The sequence below is a fragment of the Gracilinanus agilis genome, chromosome 1, assembly GCF_016433145.1.
Source record: "Gracilinanus agilis isolate LMUSP501 chromosome 1, AgileGrace, whole genome shotgun sequence".
Taxonomy (NCBI): Eukaryota; Metazoa; Chordata; class Mammalia; order Didelphimorphia; family Didelphidae; genus Gracilinanus; species Gracilinanus agilis.
Genome location: NC_058130.1, coordinates 212,018,059 through 212,041,927, shown reverse-complemented (window position 1 = coordinate 212,041,927; position 23,869 = coordinate 212,018,059). Strand labels below are relative to the sequence as shown.

General features: G+C 43.8%; 1 protein-coding gene across 1 annotated transcript in view; it reads right to left on the bottom strand.

Annotated features, from left to right (window-relative positions):
- Window positions 1-23,869, bottom strand: part of LOC123249753 (lysosomal alpha-glucosidase-like) — a 69,787-nt gene that overhangs the window by 40,107 nt on the left and 5,811 nt on the right. Inside the window, exons 2-5 of the mRNA XM_044678882.1 lie at window positions 7,772-8,325; window positions 6,616-6,761; window positions 4,429-4,594; window positions 2,988-3,084 (exon numbers count right to left, since the gene is read on the bottom strand). Of these exons, the coding sequence (XP_044534817.1) occupies window positions 2,988-3,084; window positions 4,429-4,594; window positions 6,616-6,761; window positions 7,772-8,299 (937 nt within the window). The 5' untranslated portion in view covers window positions 8,300-8,325. The remainder of the gene's footprint in view (window positions 1-2,987; window positions 3,085-4,428; window positions 4,595-6,615; window positions 6,762-7,771; window positions 8,326-23,869) is intronic.

Here is a 23,869-nt window from a genome sequence, read left to right as displayed (position 1 = left end):
GGAGAGGAAAGAGAGAGAGAGGAGAGGAGAGGAGAGGAGAGGAGAGGAGAGGAGAGGAAAAAGAAGAAAACAAAGTATCTGAGACAAGATTTGAATGGGGGTCTTCCTGACTCCAAATCTAGTACCATATCCACTGCCCTGCCTGGTCACCTTCATTCATTCATCCCTTCCACAAACATTTATTAAGAGCCTTATCAATAACTTTGTGAGGATCAAAAGCAAGGCGCCCCCCCCCACTTTGGAGGAGCTTGTTGAAGCGCACCATTCTAAGAGAGGGAGGTAGAGCCCAGGAAGGCACAGAGCACAGAGCCAGGCCTCGTATGTGGCCTCCTCTCCATCCACCTAAGTCTGGGGACTTTTTACAGCAGGACTCCTATTGGCTGTCAGGGCTGGGCCCGAGGGGCCAGTGGCTCCTTCTCTGGGGGGCTCCTGTGGGGGCCCCTGCTTGCCTCTTCCCAGGCCTGAGAACGGGTCTCCTCCGAGGAGAAGAGGCGAGGGGGGCAGCTCAGAGAGCCATGGGGAATTTTAAGCAAATGATTCAGCATTGTCCGTGTGGTTAAACTGCTCACCAATTGCCAAAGAACCGGGCCGGGGCCAGGAAACAGATGTCTCCGTTCTCTGAGGCAGCAGGGCAGCCCCCTTTGGGGCTTGGGTTATTTTCTCTTGTCCCAAATGGGCTCTGAAGAATTCAGCCCCTTCTCTGACTAAATCCAGGCCAGAAGGCCTCTGCAGTGAGGATCGCAGATCCTTGACCAGATCAATAAACACAGCTTTGGCTGTGACCCCTAACCAGCCTTTCTTTCAGCCTCCCCCACAAAGAATGTTCTCTCTCCCTCCCTTCGGCTCTCAGGCCTCTGTTTTCCCCATCTGTGAAAGGGGACTCATGAGCCTTTCCCCACATATTGAATGAGCCCATTCTGAGGATTTCATGGATTCATTCACTCAAGAAGCATTTTGTAACAGTTCTCTCCCTCAGACTGCCCCCATCCTAGCATAGGCCTCATCCCCTCCAGCCAGCCCATCTCCTAGCCTCAAGCCTCTCCCCACTCCAGTCCACCTTTCCTCAGCTATTAATCTTCCTCAAGCTCTCCACTGATCATCACTCCTCCTATTCAATAACTTCCGGGGGCTCTCCATCCCCTTCAAAATCAAATATAAACTCCTCTGGCATTCAAAACTCTTCACAAAGTGGCCCCCACCTTCCACTGCCCACATACTCTCTCTCTCTCTTTTTTAATCCTTACTTTCTACCTTAATAACAACTCTCAGACAGAAGAGCAAGGCAAGGCAAATGGAGATAAGTGACTTGCCCAGGGTCACTGCTAGCAAGTGTCTGAGGCCACATTTGAACCCAGGACTTCCCATCTTTAGGCCTGGCACTCAATCCACTAAGCCACCTAGTTTCCCCTTTAGTATCCATTCTAAGACCAAAGATCAGCAAGGATTAGGCAATTGGGAGGTCAAGTGACCAGCTTCCCCTAGATTTCCTTCATAATTTCTATTGTGTGTATGATGCGTGCCTTCTATCGTGACATGAGCAATATGGAAAGTACAGGCTGCCTGGGGGGAGGGGAAGGGGAAGGGACTGAGATACTCTGAACTTTAAAATGTAAAAAAACCAATTGTCAACAAGCATTTCTACACATAACTGAAAAAAATATTTTTTTAATAAAAAAAATGCTTATTGGCTTAGAAGGCAACTAATGAAGTGTCTGCTTTATCCCTGGTACTGTGCCAGCCACTAGGAATAGAATATTGGGGGGGGGCTGAAATGAAACCATCCCTGCCCTCAAGGAGCTTAAATCCTACTGATCTCTCAAGAGCCAGCTCAAGTCCTGCCTCCTCCATGAAGCCCTCATGGTGCCTTCACTGTTGGACTCCAGAGATCCCTTCCTCCTCTGAAACCATACGTCTTATTGCCAGGACTCTTCATCTGGCAACTAATCAGATATGTAGAGAATAGAATCATATATTTTGAGGCTATTTGGTCCAACTCCTACCCAAAGGGGGAATCCCATTGACAACATTTCTGACAAGAGGCCATTTGACTTCCTCCTTCCTTCTTTCCTTCCTTCCTTCCTTCCTCTTTCTACATACCCTTACCTTCTGTTTAGATTCAATATTAAGTACTGGTTCCAAAGCAGAAGAATGCTAAGAGTTAGGCAGTTGGGGCTAAGTGACTTGCCCAAGGTCACACAGTAGGAAGTATCTGAGACCAGATTTGAACCCAGGACCTCCTGTCTCTAGGCCTGACTCTCAATCCACTGAGCTACTCAGCTGCCCCATTGGCTGCTTCTTAAAGACCACCATTGTTAGAGAACTTACTACCCACCAGAAGCAGCTCATTCCAATTCTGGATAGCTTTTAATTGTTAGGAACCCTTTCATGTGCAACCTTCCCCTCCCATTCTTCCAGGTCCCCACAAATAGGCCTCTGATTGACACTTCTAATTCTGCCTTCTTAGGCCAAACAAAACAAGTCTAATCTCTTCCATGGAATCCAAGTTCTTGTCTATATAATCTAATTTCTCTTTCACATATGTCTAATGGCATCTTTCATAACTTTCCATTCATGTAGGCCTTAGTACCATCACCCAACTCGAAGCCTCTTGAGGAAAAAGAATCTGTCTCAGTCATTTGGTGTGGTTCATGGCACCTGGCACAGTGCCTTGTTGATCTACTGTAATCGATTGCTGGAATGGTGTGGGCAGGGGCAGCTGGGTAGCTCAGTGGATTGAGAGTCAGGCCTAGAGACAGGAGGTCCTGGGTTCAAATCTGGCCTCAGACACTTCCCAGCTGTGTGACCCTGGGCAAGTCACTTGACCCCCATTGCCCACCTTTACCACTCTTCCACTTAGGAGCCAATACACAGAAGTTAAGGGTTTAAAAAAAAAGAAAAAAAGAATGGAATGGTGTGGGAGCTGTCATTCTCTGAGGATTCTGCTTCACCCAAGTTGCTGCTCCAGAGCAATGGAAGTCTCCACTTACCCATGGCATTGCTATTCAGCAGGAAGACACCATGAGCAGATCCTGCCTCCTCCAAACTCAGGTAGAAGGGGTGTGCCCCATAAAGATTGTATGACTCCTAGGGATGAAATCAGTTTGGTAAGAACACCTGTTTGCTTTTCTTTTACCCAGTCCCCAATGTTATTAAAGGATTTTGGAAGGAAAGAATTAAGTCAAGAATGGCCAACAACATGCTTCTCAAAGCTCATTTGAGCCCCAGTTAACCCAGATAGGGCCCCCAATTAAGAGATCTGATTCTACCATTGAATAGCAGGCAAAGGGAAAATATAATTCAGTCCTGGGGCCAGGGATCCAAAGGCAGGATTGAGTAAAATGTGAATTATTTCTTCTACAGGGAGTAGACATGGATATGGAATTACTTTCAGGACTTAGGTGGAAAAAGAGAGGGGAATGAGTTTAAAGGAGAGTAAGACAATGGAAAGAAAAGAAATGGAGAAGGAAGAAAGAGGAAGAAAAAGACAATCACTGGAGGAAGTAGAATAGACTGGGACCCAGGAAGGAGTGTGGCTTCAATACATCCCTAATTCCCTGGTGATCTTCCTTTTTCTAGGCTGGGTCTTTTTTCATCTATAAAATGGAGAGGCTACACTAAATGATCTCTAAGGTCCCTTCCAGCTCCAAAATTCTGTGTCCATCCCAAAAGGGAATTTCAAAGAAGATTGTATGTGTATATATTCTGAAAGACCCTTCCTATAATACTAAGAATTGATATGTATAACTCTATGAAATAGGATACAGGCCTGGAGATGTACGGACATTAGCAAAGTATCCAGACTGGGACCCAGGAAGGTTCTAGCATCATACTTCCAACTGGAACACCAAATGCCTCTGGTTTTGAAAGGCTCAAGAGACGTTCTTGGGGAAACCAGAAAGCTACTTACCAGAGGCTCCTCTCAATTCCCTTAGACCACTAGAAGCAATACCATCATCTTAGCTGTGAATTTCACATCCCCACACCAATACTGACCATACCCAAAATGCTCATTAGAAATAATCTCATCTGTGGGAAGCTAGGTGGTCCAGTGGATTGAGAGTCAGCCCTACAGTTGGGAGGTCTTGGGTTCTAACCTGGACTCAGACACGTCCTAGCTGTGTGACCCTGGACAAGTCACTTAATCCCCATCACCTAGTCCTTATGACTCTTCTGCCTTGGAACCAACACATAGTATTGATTCTAAGATGGAAGGAGAAAGAAAGAAAGAAAGAAAGAAAGAAAGAAAGAAAGAAAGAAAGAAAGAAAGAAAGAAAGAGAGGGAGGGAGGAAAGAAGGCAGAAAAAGAAAGAATCCCTTTCACCAAGAGGCTCTCTAGCTCACTACCTTTATCAAGGAAAATATAACCCAAGGGAAAGAGAAGTGGGAGGTTTAGGGGGAGAGAAGAAGAATGGGGGTAGAAATGGCTACCGTAGGCGGGACATCCCGGGCCCAAAAACTCAAGGTGGTCCAGTTGAGATGGTGAAGAAAGCCATGGCGATGCTCCCCCAGCCCATAGAGGAACTCAGATGGGAGAAGGGTAGATATTTGGAGAAACTGGTCGGCAAAGATTAATGGGGCCACAGTTGTGTTCAACCTGGAGAAGAAAGGTATGAGGGGGTAGGGAAGGCCAGGGTACAAAAGTCAGGGGAGATGAGAGAGGGAAAGCAAAAGACAGAACATGGGAGAAAGGGTTTTAGACAATCAAAAAATGTGGGAAGCACAGAAGGGAGATGATGGAACGGGGTAGATAGGTAGAGGAGGGGGAAGAAAGGAAAGTGTGAATCTATCATTCCATAACACAGTATTTCAGTAAGCCTACTATATTTTCTGTAAGAAGAGTTACTGGGGGCAGCAAGCTGGCTCAGTGGATTAAAATCCAGATCTATAGACAGGAGGTCCTGGGTTCAAATCTAGCCTCAGACACTACCTAGCTGTATGACCCTGGGCAAGTCACTTACCCCCCATTGCCTAGCCCTTATTGTTCTGCCTTGGAACCAATACTTGGTATTGATTCTGAGACAGAAGGTAAAGATTAAAAAAAAAAAAAAGAAGAGCTACCACATTTCTTTTGCCAGTGTTTCCACCAATGGCTAGATGCAGACTATATATAGCAAAGACTTCATCGACTGCTGAAAAACCAGCAGCCATCGCTATTGGGTTTCCAACCTCTGACTCAGCAGTATTAGTAAGGTTTGGACTTTCATGTTTAGCTCATTTGGGGTGGGGAAAGATGGAGACCTTAGAAAGGCTCAGTTCTAATCTCAAGTGGAAATGTCAAATGTTTCCTCTGCTAATTAAAGTTTCTGTGGAGGTGGGTTTTTAGTTGAAATTGTGATGGCAGGAATTCCATTATCATGAGGCTAACAGGACACTCGTGGCTCAGGGGGAAAGATGGAGAAAAGGAAGGGGTGGGGTAAGGAAGGAAGAATATTGACTTCTAACAAGTCAATGCTAACATTTCTATGGCATTACAAGGTTTACACAGCTCTGATATTATCTCATTTGATCCTCAGAACAACCCTGTGAGATCTATGCTATTGTTATTCCTATTTTATAGATGAGGAAATCTTAGAGATTAAGGGACTTTCCCAGAATCATGCGACTAGTGTCTGAGGTAAGATTTGAACTCAGATTTTCCTGATTCATTATATCACTTGGCTGCTTCTCACCAAGGCATAAAATCTCTGAAATTATATGAAAGTGATTAGCCTTCCAGGTAGTAAAAGGCCTGTAGTGAACTTAGTCCACTGATGGAGAGCAAATAAGGTTTTTCATAAATTAACATAGTTCAAGAGAGAATGGGAGAGACAAGCCCCCTAATCAATAGTTCTAGATGCCCCAGAGCAGCGTTGGAGAAGTGTTGGCCAGCTGCTCCATTCCCTCTTTTCCCAATGCCCAAGGACATTTTCTGCATGCCCTGCCCCTCTTGCCCAAAGCAAGCACTTCCTCCTCTCTCTCTCTCTCTGTGTCTCTGTCTCTGTCTCTGTCTCTGTCTCTGTCTCTGTCTCTGTCTCTCTGTCTCTGTCTCTGTCTCTCTGTCTCTGTCTCTGTCTCTGTCTCTCTCTCTCTGTCTGTCTGTCTGTCTGTCTGTCTGTCTCTCTCTCTCTCTCTCTCTCTCTCTCTCTGTCTGTCTGTCTCTGTCTCTCTCTCTCTCTCTCCTCCCAGTTCTCAATGTGGGGTGGTGGGGCTCACAGTTTGAATTTGCCCTGTGGGAACTCAAACTGGCTGACTGGAGCATCCATCCTGGGTCACTCAATACACTCGATACTCTACAGCAATGGTGTCAAACTTGAATAGAAATAGATCCTTGCAGGTTGTCTCATGGCTTAGAAAACCACAAATTAACATTATCTATGTCTTACAGTATTTTTTAAATGTTTGTTAAACATTTCCCAAATCCATTTCTATCTAGTTTGGGTTTGGCATCTCTGCTGTGGAGTACATTGGGCTAGCTGGGCAGGATGTGTCCAGGTCTGATGACAAACTAGCCCGCTCCTTTCAGGGGCATCCTCAGGAACAGCTAGGTCAGGGCTGCAGACCTTTACATAAATGGTGGAAGGAGAACATATGCAAACCCTCTCAAAAGAAGGAAGAAAAACCAAAGAGAAGTCTCACAGTACAACTCCTGACCCCCGACGTTTCACCAAAATACCAAAGGGATCCCTGGAGAAATCAAGGCTGTAGAGGGGATTCTGGGCTTTTTTCATGGCGGGTGGAACTTCCAGAGGTACCTCGTATCTGGGGTTGTTGGGGTCGGTGAGCTGCAACCAAGAGAAGGACAGCGGAAGTGAGCAGTCAGCATGCAGATGCTGAGGAAGGAAGGAGGCTTGCAGGGGGTGAGGGGTGGGGGAGAAAGGGATCTGCTGAGTCTCTCTGGGAGGCAAACAGACGAATCTCCCCCCACCTTGCCCCCTCTTCCCCAACCACCATCTCCTCTCCGCTATCTCCTGAGAACAGTCTTCCTGACCTCCCCGTCTGAAAGTTGCCAGTCACCCTGGCAGAGCGGAGGGGGAGGTAGCTGAGGCCAGATGCAAGGTTGTCTAAGCTGCCATTGTGGGTAAAAGAAGCCACGGAGGCAAGCCGGGCCTCCTCAAAGCTCGAGGCTGTGTGGCCAAAGGCAAGAGAGTCCCTGAAGCTCCAGGTACTCCCCAGACACCTAACTCCAAGGGGTCGAGACCAGGGCCTGTTTATAGGGAAGAGCCTTTCTAGGTGTCTCCCGCCCTGATGAAATCATGGGTGATCCCTTTGTCGTAGGCTTCCCCATCAGGAAGGGCCTGGGTTCAAGTTCTGACACACAGTGGCTTATGGGACCCTGGGCAAGTCATGGCTTCTCAGAACGATCGAGTAATGAGTTGAGAACGTGCATCAGTCAACAATGTACCTTCCTAGAGGGAATTTCCTCACTAGCTATTCCTTGTTGTTGATGGTCAGTCCTGATGGACTTTTCATGACCTTATTTGGGGTTTTCTTGGTAAAGATACCATAGTGGTTTTGCCATTTCCTTTTCTAGCTCATTTTGCAGGAGAGGAAACAGAGACCATCAGGGTTAAGTGACTTGCCCAGGGTCACACAACGAAGAGGTATCAAATTTGAACTCAGGTCTTCCTGCCTCCAGGGCTGGGGCTCTGGAGGCCTTATGCAACCTTGGGCCTCAGTTTCCTTATCTTTAAAATGGGGGCATTGGACTAGATGGAGATCCCTGATCCTCCTCCTGGCCCAACATCCATGATGGGACTCTCTTATGATTTAGAGAAGCCCGGGGTCCTCCCACCTTGATGTGCAGCCTGGAGTCTGTCTCCAGATCCACCTGCAGCTGCAGCTCCAGCACATCCTTGGGGTAGTGGGACTTTGTGGTCCTGGTCAGCACCCCCAGGAAGCCCAGCTCCGTTCGGTTCAGAGTGGTCAAGGCGTAGCTGGGGAAATCAGGGGGGTAGAAGCACCAGGGTGGCCCTCCCTGGCTGCTCTGCAGGAAGCAGCAGCCTCTGCCCCCGCAGAGCTCGGGGGTCACCACTGTGTCCCGCTCCGGGTAGCAGTCAAATCTCTGGGCCTCGGGGACGGAGGCGCACTTCTCCGGAGTCCCTGCTAGAGGTCTCTGGGCCCGGATGACCCAGAAGGTCCCCCCTAACACGACGGTCCCCACTATCACGGCGGCCCCCAGCCACCACTTCCCCAGAGACGGGGTCTTCCGGGCGGCCGTGCGGACGGGTTCGTTTCCCTCGTCTTCCTCTTCCTCCTCCTCCTCCCCATAAGAGCCAGGGGTGTGAGTCAGACGGGTGGGCAGCTTGCGGTATGATTTCATGGTCGTGCTGAGAACGGAGGAGAAGCCTAGGGAGCAGGGAAATTGGGGGGAAACATAAAAGGGAAATATCTTAGCTTCACAGAAGCGCAATCAACAGAAATAGAAAACCATGATTGTTTGGGGACACTGTGTATTTCCTGTTGGCGATCCAAAAGAATGCTACCCTTAAAAAAACAACAAGAAGCCAGGGGCAGGCCTCTCCGGCCTGGAACACACACTGGCCTGGAGTCCAGACGCTCGGCCTCTCCATCTCCTGTCCTGGCAGACGGGCCAGCACGGGTCCCTCTTTATTTGAACCTGATTTTTTTTAAACCCTCATTTTCTGTCTAAGAATCAATACTAAATAGCAGTTCCAAGGCAGAAGAGCAGTAAAGGCTAGGCAAAGGAGTTAAGTGACTTACCCAAGGTCACACAGATAAGAAGAATCTGAGGCCAGCTTTGAACCTAAGTCGTCCAGACTCCAGGTCTGGCTGTCTATCCACTGAGCTACCTCTGAACCTGATTTTTACTTAAAAAAAAAAAGTGGAAGAGGGTAGGGGGTGAGGAGAAAACATAATTTGCACCGTGTACCCACTGTTGAGAGGCTGCTTCATAGAGGGGAATCAGAGGACTTGGGTTTTAATTCTGCCTCCAACAGCACCTGTGTAACCCAGAGAAATATCACTGAATCTCTCTTGGCCTCAGTTTCCTTATCTGTAAAATGAGGGACTTGGATTCGATGACTTCTGAGACAGGTCTAGACCCATGATGCTGTGACTTCAGTGGGGTCCCATCTTGCCAGGGATGGTGGGTGAGTGCTACCAAGGAGATTCACTCTGTAAACTGTATAAACTGCATCTTCTACCCTTTTGCTGAATGCCCCATCAGTTAGGGCCCAGACACTCTCAGAGAATCCCACTCAGAGGCACTTCTGGGCTTCCCTGTCCATCTGAGGTGCTGTCACTTCTCCCTGTCTCCCTGGCTGGATTAAAGGATGTTCATCCTACGTGGGGCTGCTGGGGGACATTTGCTACCTGGGTGTGCCGGGCATCTTCTTCCTAAACAACGAGCCTCATCCCCAGGGCCTTAGGGCTCTTTGAAGAGGCCCCTGACAACATAGACTGCCTTAAGCCTTCCCAGCATCAGTGCCTCAGCATCTTCTCTGTTTGAAGGAGCCAGGAGGCTCCCTCCCTGATAATGTGATAAGGAAAACCAATGTAAAAGCATCCAACCACGGTGGTAGTGATGGGGGAGAAGAGGAGGCACCAGAGGACAGAAGGATGTGACATATCAAAAACCCCAGGGATAGCCCTGCTGGAAACTTTAGTGATTTTTTTTTAAATGTTGTTTTTCAAGTCTGGCCTCAGACACTTCCTAGCTGGGGGTGACCCTGGGCAAGTCACTGAACCCCCATCACCTAGCCTTTACTGCTCTCCTGTCTTGGAACCAATACACAGTATTGATTCTAAGATGGAAGGTAAGAGTTTAAAAACTGAAATACCAGCTTTTATAATGAACATTGCTCCAAAAAACTCACTTAAGAGGAAATTTTTGCAAAGAGAATTTGCCTCTTGCAAGAGTAGGAAGAAGCCCCATAGAGAGAAGAGGTTATGGGAATAAATAAAATCATTTCCTTTGGGAACTTAACTTTTCACATATTTTGCATTTGCTAACCTAAGTGTTATCCTCTGTCCTACCCACCTCCCCATCCCTCCATCATATAGAGCATATGATCCTCGATGGCAGAATTATTTCAATTTTGTCTACATATCCCCTGCAGTGCTTGGCAACTAGTAGGTGCTGGTTGTTGAAGTAGATCCCTCTTGAGTTATTTCATTTATTCAGTCAAAAATAAGTCTTTGCTAATTGAATGAATCTTTTGTAGATGGAGAAACCAACCTCCATCCTCTCTCTCCCCACCTCCCAGACTGAGCTTGCAATGTAGGGTTAGGGCCGTACCCTAACATCTGCCCTTCCCAAACCCAATCAACCTCCTTGATCTGTGGAAGAAGGAAAACATCCTGTGAACAACCATTTAGCCTGCCTAACAAGCTGGTACTTAACCACGATGCAGTGGACAATATGGTTTCAACAGTGGTTCCAAAACCCTGGAAGAAGGATGCGATACTGGAGAAAGAGACACCTCCTCCTCCCTCAGATGACCAATGAGGAAGGTGGAGAAATATCTTTTCCTGGGGACCCATCTGACCTTCAGACATCCACTTCAAAGCAGGGGAAAGCAGGGAGGGCTTAGGAAGAAAAGAACATTTGCTGCTGTAGCTAGAGTAGCTTCATTGGGAAGACAAGGTATTGGTAAAGGAGGGAGTGGGAATAATTACAATTAGTACTGATGCAGCACTCAAGTCTGTAAAATGCTTTACTCATGTTGTCTCATTTGATTGTCACAACAATCCTGGAAAGAAGATGCTGTGATTCTCTCCATTTTACAGATGAGGAAACTGAGGCTGAGAGAGGTCCAAGGACTTACCCGGGATCACAAATCTAGTACCATCAGTCAAACTCAGATGTTTCTGACTTCTTGCCTAGTACTCTATCCTCCCAGCCAACTCACTGCCCTTTTATTCCTAAGGGGAAAAAATCCACTTTGAAATTCATGTGTAAGGTTTTTGGCCCATTTGTTTAGTTTGGGAGATTTGTTGTCTTTGGGTTTCTTAAGTGACCGTCTCAAGGAGAACAGAATGGACCACAACAAGGAAGGAAATCTGACCAAGTCAGAGCCATACAACCATGGAATGTCTGAATGGCAAAGGACCCAAGAGACCATCCAGTCCTGGATTTAGTTGTTTGTTTGTTTTTTTTAAAAGAATACAAAATCCAGTCCACTGTCTGTTTTATATAAAAACTGGCTACATGAGTTAGTGAGCTAAGGATTAAAAAAATTTTTTTAATACCATAACTTAAATTTTTTTAATGTCAAAAAATAAGCCAACCCATTCTTAATCTACAGCTGTATAAAAATAGGCAGGTGGCAGGGGGCAGCTGGGTAGCTCAGTGGATTGAGATCCCGGTCTAGAGGTCCTAGGTTCAAATCTGGCCTCAGACACTTCCCAGCCACGTAACCCTGGGCAAGTCACTGGACCCCCATTGCCTAGCCCTTACCACCCTTCTGCCTTGAAACCAATACACAATATTGACTCCAAGACAGAAGGTAAGGGTTTATTTAAAAAAAAAAAAATAGGCAGGTGGAGCAGCAAGATGGCCCAGTAGATAGAGAGCCAGGCCTAGAGACCAAAGGACCTGGGTTCAAATCTAGTCTCAGGCTCTTCCTAGCTGTGTGACAAGTCAGTTAAGCCCCATTGCCTAGCCCTTATTGCTCTTCTATCTTGGAACCAACCAATAAAGGTATTGCCTAAAACCCTCATTTATTGACGAAGACACTGAGACCCCATGAAGGTTCAGTAACTTTCTCAAGGTCACCCTGGTAGTAATTAATTATAAGAGTTACAAGAGAACTCTGGTCTTCTAGCAACCAAGATGGCACACTCTCTCTCTCCTGTGCCTCAGCCACCTCTCCTCATCCCCCTTTGCTGCTTCTTGACGAAGGATCACTTCCATAGGGAGGCCTCTCTCTGTCCTAGCTCCTCTCCCCTCCTTGTGTCTAAGCTCCTTTTCTGAAAATGCAGCTATTCCTGCTGGACTCTGGCAGTCAGAAAACCACTCTAGCTTTAGGTGCTTTATTTGAAAGTTTATCCTGTCCTCATCTGTTGGCCAGATTTGGCAAAAATGAAGTGATAAACTCCGCAGGCTCCTCTGTTGGGGCCAAGCTTTAAAAACTTTCCAAGGCCAATTGAATCAGTAAATGTGTGGCCAGTGTCTGAATGAACTATGATGTAAAACTCATTTAACAGACATGAAGGACGGAGAAACTGATGTGACTAGAGATCTGTAAGGGGAGTTATTAAACAGGGGCTCAGCATGAAGTCTGTGAATTTTTTTTAAACATGTATTTCGATTGTAGTGGATGGAGAGCAAGGCCTGGGTTCAAATCTAGCCTCAGGTACTTCCTAGATGGGTGACCCTGAGAAAGTCACTTAACCCCCATTGCCTAGTCCTTACTGCTTTTATGCCTTGGAATCAATCCACAGTATTGATTCTAAGACAGAAGGTAAGGGTTAAAAAAATTTTTAAAAAATTTAAAAATATATATATATATACACACACACACACACACACACACACATGTATGTATGTATTTTGATCACTGTATTTCAACATAATTAGTTCCCTTTATAATCTTCAGTATTTTATTTTATGCATTTAAAAAAATTCTGGGAAGGGATTCGTAAGCTTCACCAGATTGCCAAAGAGGTCTAGGACACACAAAAAGATTAAGAACTCCAGTATTAAAATAGTAACTAACAGTTACAGAGAATTTCATAGTTTACAAAGCATTTGTGTTGTTGTGAGAAGATTATCATATCCCCTTTAACAGCTGAGGAAACTGAGATTCAGTTAGGTGAAGAGATTTGCCCCAGAGGAGAGGTCAGATTTGAACCCAGGTCTCCTAGTTCCATGTACTGGAACTCTAGGTCTCTATCCACCCTGCCACATACCTCTCCTCTAATTAACAGCCACAACTTTGTGCAATTAAGTCTCTTAATTTATCTGAGCCTCTATTTCCTCATCTGTAAAATGGGTATAGAAATGCTTCTACGACATTCCTTACATAGCTGCTGTGAAGAAAAGTATTTTGTTAACCTTAAAATCCTGTAAAAAAGGAAAGCTATTTTTTGAGAGGGGAAATGGTTCGAAAGGAGTAGAAGGAGGCTGAGGAGACTGAGTTGGGCAGCCCAAGGTCCCTGCAGAGCCCCTCAATACAAAACCAAATGGAGCCAAACAAAAATTCTTCTCATTTCTTTTCTCCTTCCCAAAGCTTTCCCAACTCCTTTATTCCCCAGAATGAGGTGTTAAAATTTCAGTCTGACTGGAAAGGGATGGGGTGGGGATGTGGGAAGAGAAGGAGTCATTCAGTATTGCCTGGAAAACTTTGACTGGTTTAAACCAGAAAATGACTTTCAAACAATTTTCACAGAAAAAAAAAAGTTAGGGATTGGAGTGGTAGACTTAGTGGAAGAAAGCAAACTAATTCTAGGAAAATAGCCCCAGTAGGAAATAGCTTCAAGCTTATATTTCCCGTGGCTCTTAAAATCTGTGAGCTGGGATCCTTAATTCTCTCTTTTCTTGGTTTTCTTCTTTCCTTTGGGGCTAATAATAAGACAAATAATAAGAATTTGAGTTAGAAGGGGCTTTAGAAGCCATCTAGTCCTGAGGCAGCTGGGTAGCTCAATGGATTGAAAACTAGGCCTAGAGACAGGAGGTCTTGGGTTCAAATCTAGCCTCAGACACTTTCTAGCTGGGTGACCTTAGGCAAGTCATTAACACCCATTGCCTAGCCCTTACCATTCTTCTGCCTTGGAATCAATATACAGTATTGATTCTAAGATAGAAGGGTTAAAAAAAAAGTCATCTAATCTGACCTGAGTAAATTTCATCCTGGAAAAGTGAAGTGACTTTCCCAAGGTCATCTAGTTAGCTGGTGCCATAGTCTGCTTTTGAACCCTCTCCTGGCAAATCTAGCACCATCTACAAAACTGTCTTCCATGAAGAGTACTGTGAGATTTGACTATAGGGAGAGATTGGCATTAAGATCTTGAATGCCAGGATCAGAAGTTTATGCTTTGTAAGATGAGCAGAAAGACAGCTGGATAGCCCAGTACATAGAGCATCACACCTGGTGTCAGGAAAAGACTCATCTTCATGAGTTCAAATCCAGCCTCAGACACTTACTGTATGACTCTGGGCAAGTTACTTAACTTTATTTGCCTCATTTTCCTTATCTGTAAAATGAGCTGGGGAAGAAAATGGCAAACCACTCCACTATCTTGCCAGGAAAACCTCAAATGGGGTCATGAACTCAACTAAATAACAAAATCAATACTTTGTAATCAATAGGGAGCTATTTTTTTAAATTTAATTTAATTTTAAAATGTTCTTTCCATGGTTACATGATTCTTGCTGTCTCCCTCCCCTCTTTCCTTCCCCTTCCTGGGGGACAAGCAATTCCACTGAGTTATATATCTATTGTCACTCAAATCCTATTTCCATAATATTCATTTTTGCAATAATCTTTTAAAACCAAAACCCCATATCCTATGCCTGTATAAACAAGTGATAAATCATATATTTTCTTCTGGATTTCTGCTCCCACAGTTCTTTCTCAAGCTGCGGATAACATTTCTTTTTCATTAGTCCCTCAGAATTGTCATTGCAGCGCTGTTAGTAGCAAAGTCAATCCCATTGGATCGCCCCACAGTTTCAGTTACTGTGTATAATGTTTTTAGGGAGCTATTTTTAAAGAGATAATAATAATAACTAACATCCTTAGAGTGCAAGCTTTGCAAAGCCCTTTTACAAACAGTGTTTCACTTTATCCTCACAAGAACCCTGAGAAGTTGGTGTTATCATTATCCCCATTTACAGATGAGGAAACTGAGGCAGACAGAGGTTGAGTGCCCAGTGTCACATAGCTAGCAAGTGGCTGAGGTGGAATCTGAACTCAGGTGTTCCTTAGTCCCAGTCTACCACACTCTCCACTCTGCAGCCTAGAGGGCTGGCACGATTAGAGAGATCTACTAGAAGAAAACAGAAATTGTCCCTCATGTGCCAGCCACCTCTAACTTGACCCAAGAAGACCAGCGGATGATAAAGCTACCATAAAAAAGTGTTTCCTGGGGAACACATGAGAAAAGTGATTCTGGCTGGAAGGACAGTCTCACACCCTTTAGATCCTAACCTCTAGGAGGTCCTAAACGGTAAAGGCACGTTCCAAGTTCTCTGTAAGAACTCACTGAGGCTGTTGTCGGTTACAAATGAAGGGGAAGCATCTAACCACTCCCCCATGAGCTTGGACATTTTTGCATCCAAATTTTGTTATTGTTCAGTTGTTTCAGTCATGCCTAGCTCTTTGTGACCCCAGTAGGGGTTTTCTTGGCAAAGACACTGCCGTGATTTGCCATTTCCTTTTCTAGCTCACTTGACAGAGGAGGAAACTGAGGCAAACAGGGTGAAGTGACTGGCTCAGGGTCACACAGCTAGAAAGTACAGATTTGAACTCGGGAAGATGAGCCTCCCTGACTACAAGTCTAGGACCTATCTACTACACTACCTAGCAACCTAAATGACCTTACCTTGAGGCATGTGTGTGTGTTTATGTATACAAAGATATGTCATATATATCTTTGCATTTATATAGTTTCATATATTATTCATTAAATTTTTACATGCCTTTGAATACATATTTGCATTTGTATTTCTGTGTATGTTAAATTTTTCCCCCAGTGGGCTTTTTTTTTTAAACCCGTACCTTCCGTCTTAGAATCGATACTGTGTATTGGTTCCAAGGCAGAAGAGTGGTAAGGGCTAGGCAGTGGGGGTTAAGTGACTTGCCCAGGGTCACACAGCTAGACAGTATCTCAGGTCAAACTTGAACCCAGAACCTCCCTGCTCTGGGCCAGACTCTCTATGCCCTGAGCCACCCAGAGGATGTCCACCAGTGGATTCTTAAAAGAGCAGTCAGCATGTGCAAACCCCTTGGAAATATTGTCACGCCTTCCATGTGGGAGGGTACATGTTAATAATTTCTAGCTCCTTTGTATCTCTCTCTCTCTTTTTAAATTCAAAACGTAAAGAATTGCTGATTCGCTAAAATAGCTTATTTCATTTGAGAGAGCAATTTAGAAATGCAAATGCGCAACTGAGGAAGCTTTAGAGCAGAGCAGGACGTGGCTCTTTAAAACTTAAATGTAACTTTGGACAAGCCACAAAATAAGCACATCTCAGAGCTGGGATGGATCTCAAAGACCATTTAGTCTAATCCATCTCTAAAGGAGAGCCTTCCCAGACAAGTGGCCAGCCAATATCCCCTAGAAAACCTTCAGTGAAGAGCTAAATCCCAGGTATCCCAGTCTACTTTTGTATGGCCCTAATTAAAAGGATTTTTTTTCCCTTCTAGCAAGGCTAAAGCCAACTATGTGCAACTTTGTCCCCATTCTTCCTAGTTCTGTCAAGATGCTGTGGCCAGAGTGCCAGGTCTGGAATCAGAAAAACTCATCTTCCTGAGTTCAAATCTGGCTCCAGATGTTTACTGGCTGTATGACTCTGAACAAGTTCCTTAACACTGTTGGTCTCAGCTTTCTCATCTGTAAAATGAGCTGATGAAGGAAATGACAAACCATTCCAGTATCTTTGCCAAGAAAACCCCAAATGAGGGGATCACAAAAAGTTGGACATGATGGAAATGACTGAACCACAACAACGTGCCTAATTCTCTTCTGCATGATAGCTCTTCAGATACTTGAAGGCAGTGGCAATGACACCTCCCCTCTCCCTATCCTCTAAGTCTTATCTTTGGACAAAACATTCCCAGTTCCTTCATAGGAGATAGAATATTTGAAAAAAACATGAAGACTTGAGTTCAAATCCTCATTTAAATCCTTAATAGCTGTAAGACCCTAGGTAAGTCACTTCAGAGGGAAGGCATTAGAAGGAAGAGAGATCAGAAAAAGGCTTCTGCAGACAGTGGGACTTCAGCTGGGATTCTGAAGGTTGCTGGGGAAGCCGGGAGGTACAGATGAAGAGAGAGAGCGGTTCAGGTATGGACGGGTGAGTGTGGTAGGGGGATAGTCAGTGAAGATTCCCGGAGCTGGGAAATGAAGTGTCTTATTTGAAGGAGAACAAAGAAGTCACTGTCCCTGGGATCTCAGAGTCCAGGGGTTTGGGGGGAATGAGGTGGAAGACAGCTGGGAAGGTAGGCTTCTGAACAACAAACAGAGTTGCATATGTGATCCTCCAGGAGACAGAGTGGATGGAGCTTATTGCATAGGGGAGTGACAGGATCAGATGTAGGATTCAGGAAGATCTCTGTGGTGGCTGGCTGGAGTGGGGAGAGACCCACCATCAAACTATCGTAATAGTCCAGGCAGCCGGTGCTGAGGACCTTGACTGGGGTGGTGGTACTGTCAAAAGAGAGATTTTACGGGGGCAGCTGGGTAGCTCAGTGGAGTGAGAGTCGGGCCTAGAGACAGGAGGTCCTGGGTTCAAACCCGGCCTCAGCCACTTCCCAGCTGTGTGACCCTGGGCAAGTCACTTGACCCCCATTGCCCACCCTTGCCAATCTTCCACCTATGAGACAATACACCGAAGTACAAGGGTTTAAAAAAAAAAAGAGAGAGAGAGAGAGAGATTTTACAAAAGTAGGATAGGCCTTGGCAACAGATTGGACATGGAGAGAGGGGATGTGAGAGTTTGAGAAGAAAAGGATGATATTTAGGTTCCAAGCCTGGGTAACTGGGAAGAGAGTGGTAACCTTAAATGATAATAGGGAATTGGGGGCAGCTAGTTGGCTCAGTGGATAGAGAGCCAGGCTTGGAGATGGGAGGTCCTGGGTTCCAGTCTGGACTCAGACACTTCCTGCTGTGTGACCCTGGGCAAGTCACTTATACCCCTTGCCTAGCCCTGACCACTCTTCTGCCTTGGAACCAATATACAATATTGATTCCGAGATGGAAGGTAAGGGTTTAAGTAATAACAATAACAATAATAGGGAATAATGAGGAGATGAGAGAGGAAGGGAGAGAATTTAGATTGCAAAATATTAGAAAACAAATACTAAAATGTTTCCTCTACCTGTAATTGGGAGAGGGGAATACAATAAAATATAAGATCTTAAAAATTAAAAAAAAAAAACAGTAATAGGGAAGTTAAGAAAAAGGAATGGTTTTGAGAAAAAAGATAATGCATTCAGTTTTGGACATGTTGAGTTTAAGATGTTTATAAGACATTCAGTTCAGAGATATTCAAAAGGCAGTCAGAGATGTGAGAATGGAGGCCAGTAGAGAGGTTTGGGATGGATAAGCAGATCTGAGAATGATCAGCATGGAGCCAATAATTGAATCTTTGGGAACAGATGAGATCACCAAGTGTATCAGTATAAAGGGAGAAGAGAAGAGAGCCTAAGACATTGCCCAGTGGGGGCACCCAGGATTAATGGACATGACCTGGATATAGACCTAGCAAAGGAGACTAAGGAGGAGTCAAAGAGATAGGAGGAGAACCAGGAAAAAGTAGCGTCACAAAAACCTAGAGAATAGACAATATCAAGTAGAAAAGAATGATTGATGTTGTCAAAGGCTGAAAAGAGGTCAAGAAGGATGAGAAATGAGAAAAAGGCCATCAGATGATTTGGCAATTAAAAGTTTGTAATTTCGTGAGAGCCATACAGTGCTCACGTTGCACGCTCCTGTAACAGCGCCTGAAAAAAAATTGACTTTATGGCTCCTGCAGAAAGAGCCATACGTTGCCGACCCCTGCTGTAGATGATCTTCTCAAGGAGTTCAGCCACACAAGGGAAGAGAGAAATGGAACTATATCTAGTGGGGATGGGTGGATCAATAGAGGATTTTTTCTAAGTATGAAGAAGGAGACATGGTTGTGTTTGTAGGCAGTAGAGAAGCAGTCTGTAGCCAAGGAAAGCCTGAAAGTCAATAGGCAAGCAGGGATGATAGAGGAGACAATCTACTGGAAAAGACTGTAGTGAATGGGATCCCTTGTGTATAGAGAGGATTTACCATGGCAAAGAAGAATCTTGGTTAATTTCTGCTACTATATAATGGTTATCCCTTCCTCTATATCTCTTTTTCCAGACTTACTTTTCCTTTACTCTCCACCTCCCTTCTCTTTTAATTTTTCACCCTCTTCTTCTTTTTTCATTTTTCCTCTTGGAAAAATCATTCTTTTTTATTCAATCAGTTTAATTAATGTCTTGTTTTTACATCATAGTCATTTCTGGAAATAATCTCCTCCCCCCTCCACAAATTGAGCCCCTGCTCCTTTCATAACAAAGCAAAACAATTAAAGCAAAAACACTGGATACAATGACCCACTTCCAACAATATATGCAACATTCTGCCCTAATGATACTCATTATTCTTAAACAAACAAAAACTTCACAACTAAAAACTGAATTAGCAGTTTTTTCTTTCCTAGCTTTCTTCTGGTCTTTCCCCTACCAGTACCTAATCTTCCTTATGAAAACATTTGGTAATGACATTCCTTCCCCCCAAAAGTCTTTCAAGGTCTCCCATTTGGCCCAGTGAGTCAAGTTCAAACTTCTTACCTTATTTCTCTAAAGTCCTTTGCAGAATAGTTCAGGCCAGATCTTTTTACTCTTTATAAAATTTCATGCTCTCCTCTACTCATCTCTATGTTATTTTATTATCCAACCAAATTGGACTATGTATGGTATCTGTTAAAGACCGTATATTCTAGCCTCCTTATCTTTTCATGTTGTTCCTTTGCATCTTCCATTCTACCTTTTTTCAGTTCCGTTGAATTCTTACCCATTCTTTACAGCTAAACTGAAATATCACTTCCTTATGAAACCTTCAGACTAGATAGCTGTATGGATTCCTTCTATGCCTTACTTATCTAATCTATTTTACCAATCAACTTTTATTTTTAACCTAACTTTTTATTCTAACTTTTTCTCATTAAAAAAGTATTACTTTGTAAAATAATTTGTAAAATAATTTGAGACTTGATGTTAAATCTCCTCCTTGCCAACTTTCCTTGGTTATTTCCCTAGATCTTTATGAACCATTTTGGGGGGTTCCTCTCCATTTATTATTTTATCTTATTGTATAAAATATTAGTCAACCAATCAATCACCAAGCATTTGTATATGTGCCAAAAACTGTTTTAGAAATGAGGTGATCTTACAGTCTAGGGAAGAAAATGTATACATATTCATCTGTATAAACAGTAAAATCAAGGTAATTAATTATATTAGCTACTTGGGGAATGGGGGGATAGAAAAAGCCTCATGAAAGAGGCAGCATTTGAGTTGAGCTTTAAAGAAAGTTATTGATCCATTTGGGACAATTGGAACCAGAGAAGTATGGAGTCCCTAAAAATGGCCGAGTTCATTCAAATTCAAAGTATTCAAAGTCATAATTATGTAAAATATAGTTACAGTGATTAGCATAGCATTCACTCCTTACATTAATTTGGATAGTTCAGTCAGGTCATAAACATTGACTTTCTCCAATTATTTAGGTCATCCTTCATTTCAGTGAAAGTTGTTTATAGTTAAGTTTATATAAGTCTCAAGTCCTGCCTGTACTTGGTAGGAATGAAGGACTTTCCAATTGCCCCAGGCTTTAATGACCTTTCATCCTTGGGCTTAAATAGTAACACTTTGCACACCTGATGTGCACCCTTTAGATTGTAAATTTCTTAAGGACAGGAATTGTCTTTTGTTTCTTTTTGTATCCCTAGCACTTAACACCATACCTGGCACATAGTAAGTGATTAATAAATACTGATTGATTGATGCTATATTGTAGTTCCTTGAACACATACAATTCTTAACTACTAGACTAAAAACTTCATGAGGCCAAGATGGAGAGAACATTACAAGATGTAAAATAGATAGCTTTGACTACATTAAGTTAAAAAGGTTTTACAACAAACAGAACCAATGCAACCAAGATTAGGAAGGAAACAACAAACTGGGGTAAATTTTTTTGTAGCAAATTTCTCTAACATATTTCTCAAACCTCATTTCTCAAACATATAGGGAACTGAGTCAAATTTATAAGAATATGAAGCATTGCCCAATTGACAAATGGTCAAAGGGTTTGAACAGGCAGTTTTTAGAAAAAGAGACAAAAGCTATCAATAGTCATATTAAAAAATGCTCCAAATTACTATCAATTAAAGAAATGCAAATTAAAACAATTCTGAAGTACCACTTTACACCTATCAGACTAGCTAATATGACAACAAAGGAAAATGATAAATGTTGGAGGGAATGTGGGAAAATCAGGACACTACTCTTGATGGAGCTATGAACCGGTACAACCATTCTGGAGAGCAATCTGGAACCATGCCCAAAGGGCTATAAAACTTTAACCCAGCAATACCACTATCAGGGCTATATCCCAAAGAGATCAAAGATAGGGGAAAAGGATCTATGTGAACAAAAATATTTATGGCAGCAATTTTTATAGTGGCAGAGAATGGAAAACTTAAGGAATGTCTGTCAGTTGGGAAATGTCTGAACAAGTTTGTGGATGATTATAATGTCATACTATCATGCCTTAAGAAAGTATGGAGGGGGCAGCTGGGTAGCTCAGTGGATTGAGAGCCAGGCCTAGAGATGGGAGGTCCTAGGTTCAAATCTGGCCTCAGATACTTCCTAGCTGTGTGACCCTGGGCAAGTCACTTGACCCCCATTACCTAGCCCTTACCACTTTTCTGCCTTGGAGCCAATACGCAGTATTGACTCCAAGACAGAAGGGAAGGGTTTTAAAAAAAAAAAGCATGAAAAAAAACTGGAAAGACATATAAACTGATGCAAAGTGAAGTGAGAAAAACCAGAACCTTCAACACAGTGACAGCAATAATGTAGGTCCTGAATGACAACTATTATCAGTAATTAAAGGATCCAAGTTAACTCCAAGAGACTAATGAAGAAAAAAGTTATTCACCATCATAGAAGAATTGATGGAGTCTAAAGGCAAATTGAAGCAAACCATCCTGCAGCACGTTGTTTCTTCCATGAATTATCTCTATTACAATGTATGTATCTTCTTTTACAACATAATGAACATAGAATTATGTATTGCATGATAGCATATGTATTACCTATATCACATTACTTGTCATGTCAAGGAAGATGGAGGGGTGGGGGAAAGGGAGAGCACATGGATCTCAAAACATCAGAAAATTATTATTAAAGTTGTATCTACATGTAATCTGGAAAAAAATGTAAAAAATAAGACATGCATTATAAAAAAACCTTTATAAGGCCTTTAAACATACATCTTATTATATGTCATATAAAGTAAATTTCCTAATACTATGCCTATTTCTCTGGTGCCTGATAGGTATTTAATATGCCTTTCATAGATTTAGAACAGTAATATAAGATGTTTAACTCCAACCCCTTCATTTTATAGATGGGGCAACTAAGAAGTAGAAATTACCCAAGTCGCCTAAGATTAAACAAATAAGTAGCCAAATCCAGTATCTTTCCCTGTATCATTTGACTTCCTTGAGCTATATACCTCTCCTACTTCAAAGGAACCCCTGTTCAGACAAAAGACTTCCTTTAGAATCAGAAGACCTAGGTTCAGATTCTGTCTCTGACCCTTATGTGACTTTAGGCAGGTCACTTAACTTTATTTTCTTATATTGTAAAAAGAGGGAAGATTGGACTACATTGCTTTTAAAGTCCCTTTCAGATGTAAATCTATGATCCTAAATATTTTTTCTTTTCATATTTTCCTTTTTAACAATCTTTAAAATTTTTTGAGTTCCAAATTCTCTCCCTCCTCCACCTCTTATATATCAATTATTCATGTGAAGTCATGCAAAATACTTCCATATTAGCCATATTGCAAAAAACAACCACAACAAAAAGCAATAAGCATAAAGTGCAAAAAAATGCTCCAATTCTGAGCTCAGGATTCATTAATTCTCTCTCTGGAGGTGGATAGCCTTTTACATCAGGGGCCCTTGGAACTGTCCAGGATCATTGTACTGAATAATCCTAGGGATTGAGGGACAGTATGGTGTAAGAATAAGGATTCTGCCACCAAGCTAGGACCCCTGCTGTGCGTCTAGTCTCGAATACACACTGTATGACCCTGGGCAGTTTTCTAACACTGTGGACGGCAGAGAAGGTGCTAACCAACCTCCCATTGATTGGGAGTTTCCTCAAGTGGGAATTACCTGTTAGCAAAGAAGTGGCCGGTTCAGTCTTTACCCTAAGTAGAATGGAAACCGGAATGCCCAGGCTTCCCTAAGATCTAAATTCCAGAACTGGCTCAGATAATTGGGCAAGTCATTCCTCGCCCAGGCCACCCATTTCCCAGGGCTCGGTTTCATCCTCTGTAAAATGGACATAACAATAAGCTCTAGCTGTAAGGAAAGCACTTTGTGAACCATAAAGTCCTATAAGAATGTTGAGGTTTTTGTTATAACTTTATTATTGTAATAATAATCATGTACCCGGTCCTATGATGGAGGATGGGGGAGGGCGCAGAGTCAGTATCCCCACGTGGGGCTGGCCTTCCTGCACCTTACACTAGTCTCTTCTCTTCCTAGCTTTTCCTCCCTTTTCTCCTCTTCCCCGACCCCGCCAGTCAGGACTGGGCGGGTCCGGGAAGGCCAGGAGGGGGCGGGGTGTGAATGAATGGGGCGGGAGGCGCGAGGCGGGAGGCGCCCTCTTTCCCTCCCTCCGCGCCCGCCGTCCGGGTAAACCGGAGAGGGAGGCTTGAGGGCGGGGGGAGGAGGAGGAGGAGGAGAAGAGGAGGCAAAGGGGCGTGGTCAGATGACGCGCTCTGACGCGCGATCCCGGAAGCGGAGTGTCAGATGCTAGGGACTGGGGGGGTTGTTGTTATTCCCGAAGTCGGAGAAGGAGGAGGAGGCAAAGTAGGAAAGCGCGTCCCCGCGAGGAGCCGCCGGAGCCGCCGCTGCCGCCGCGCGTCCCCGCCGCCGCCGCCCCCC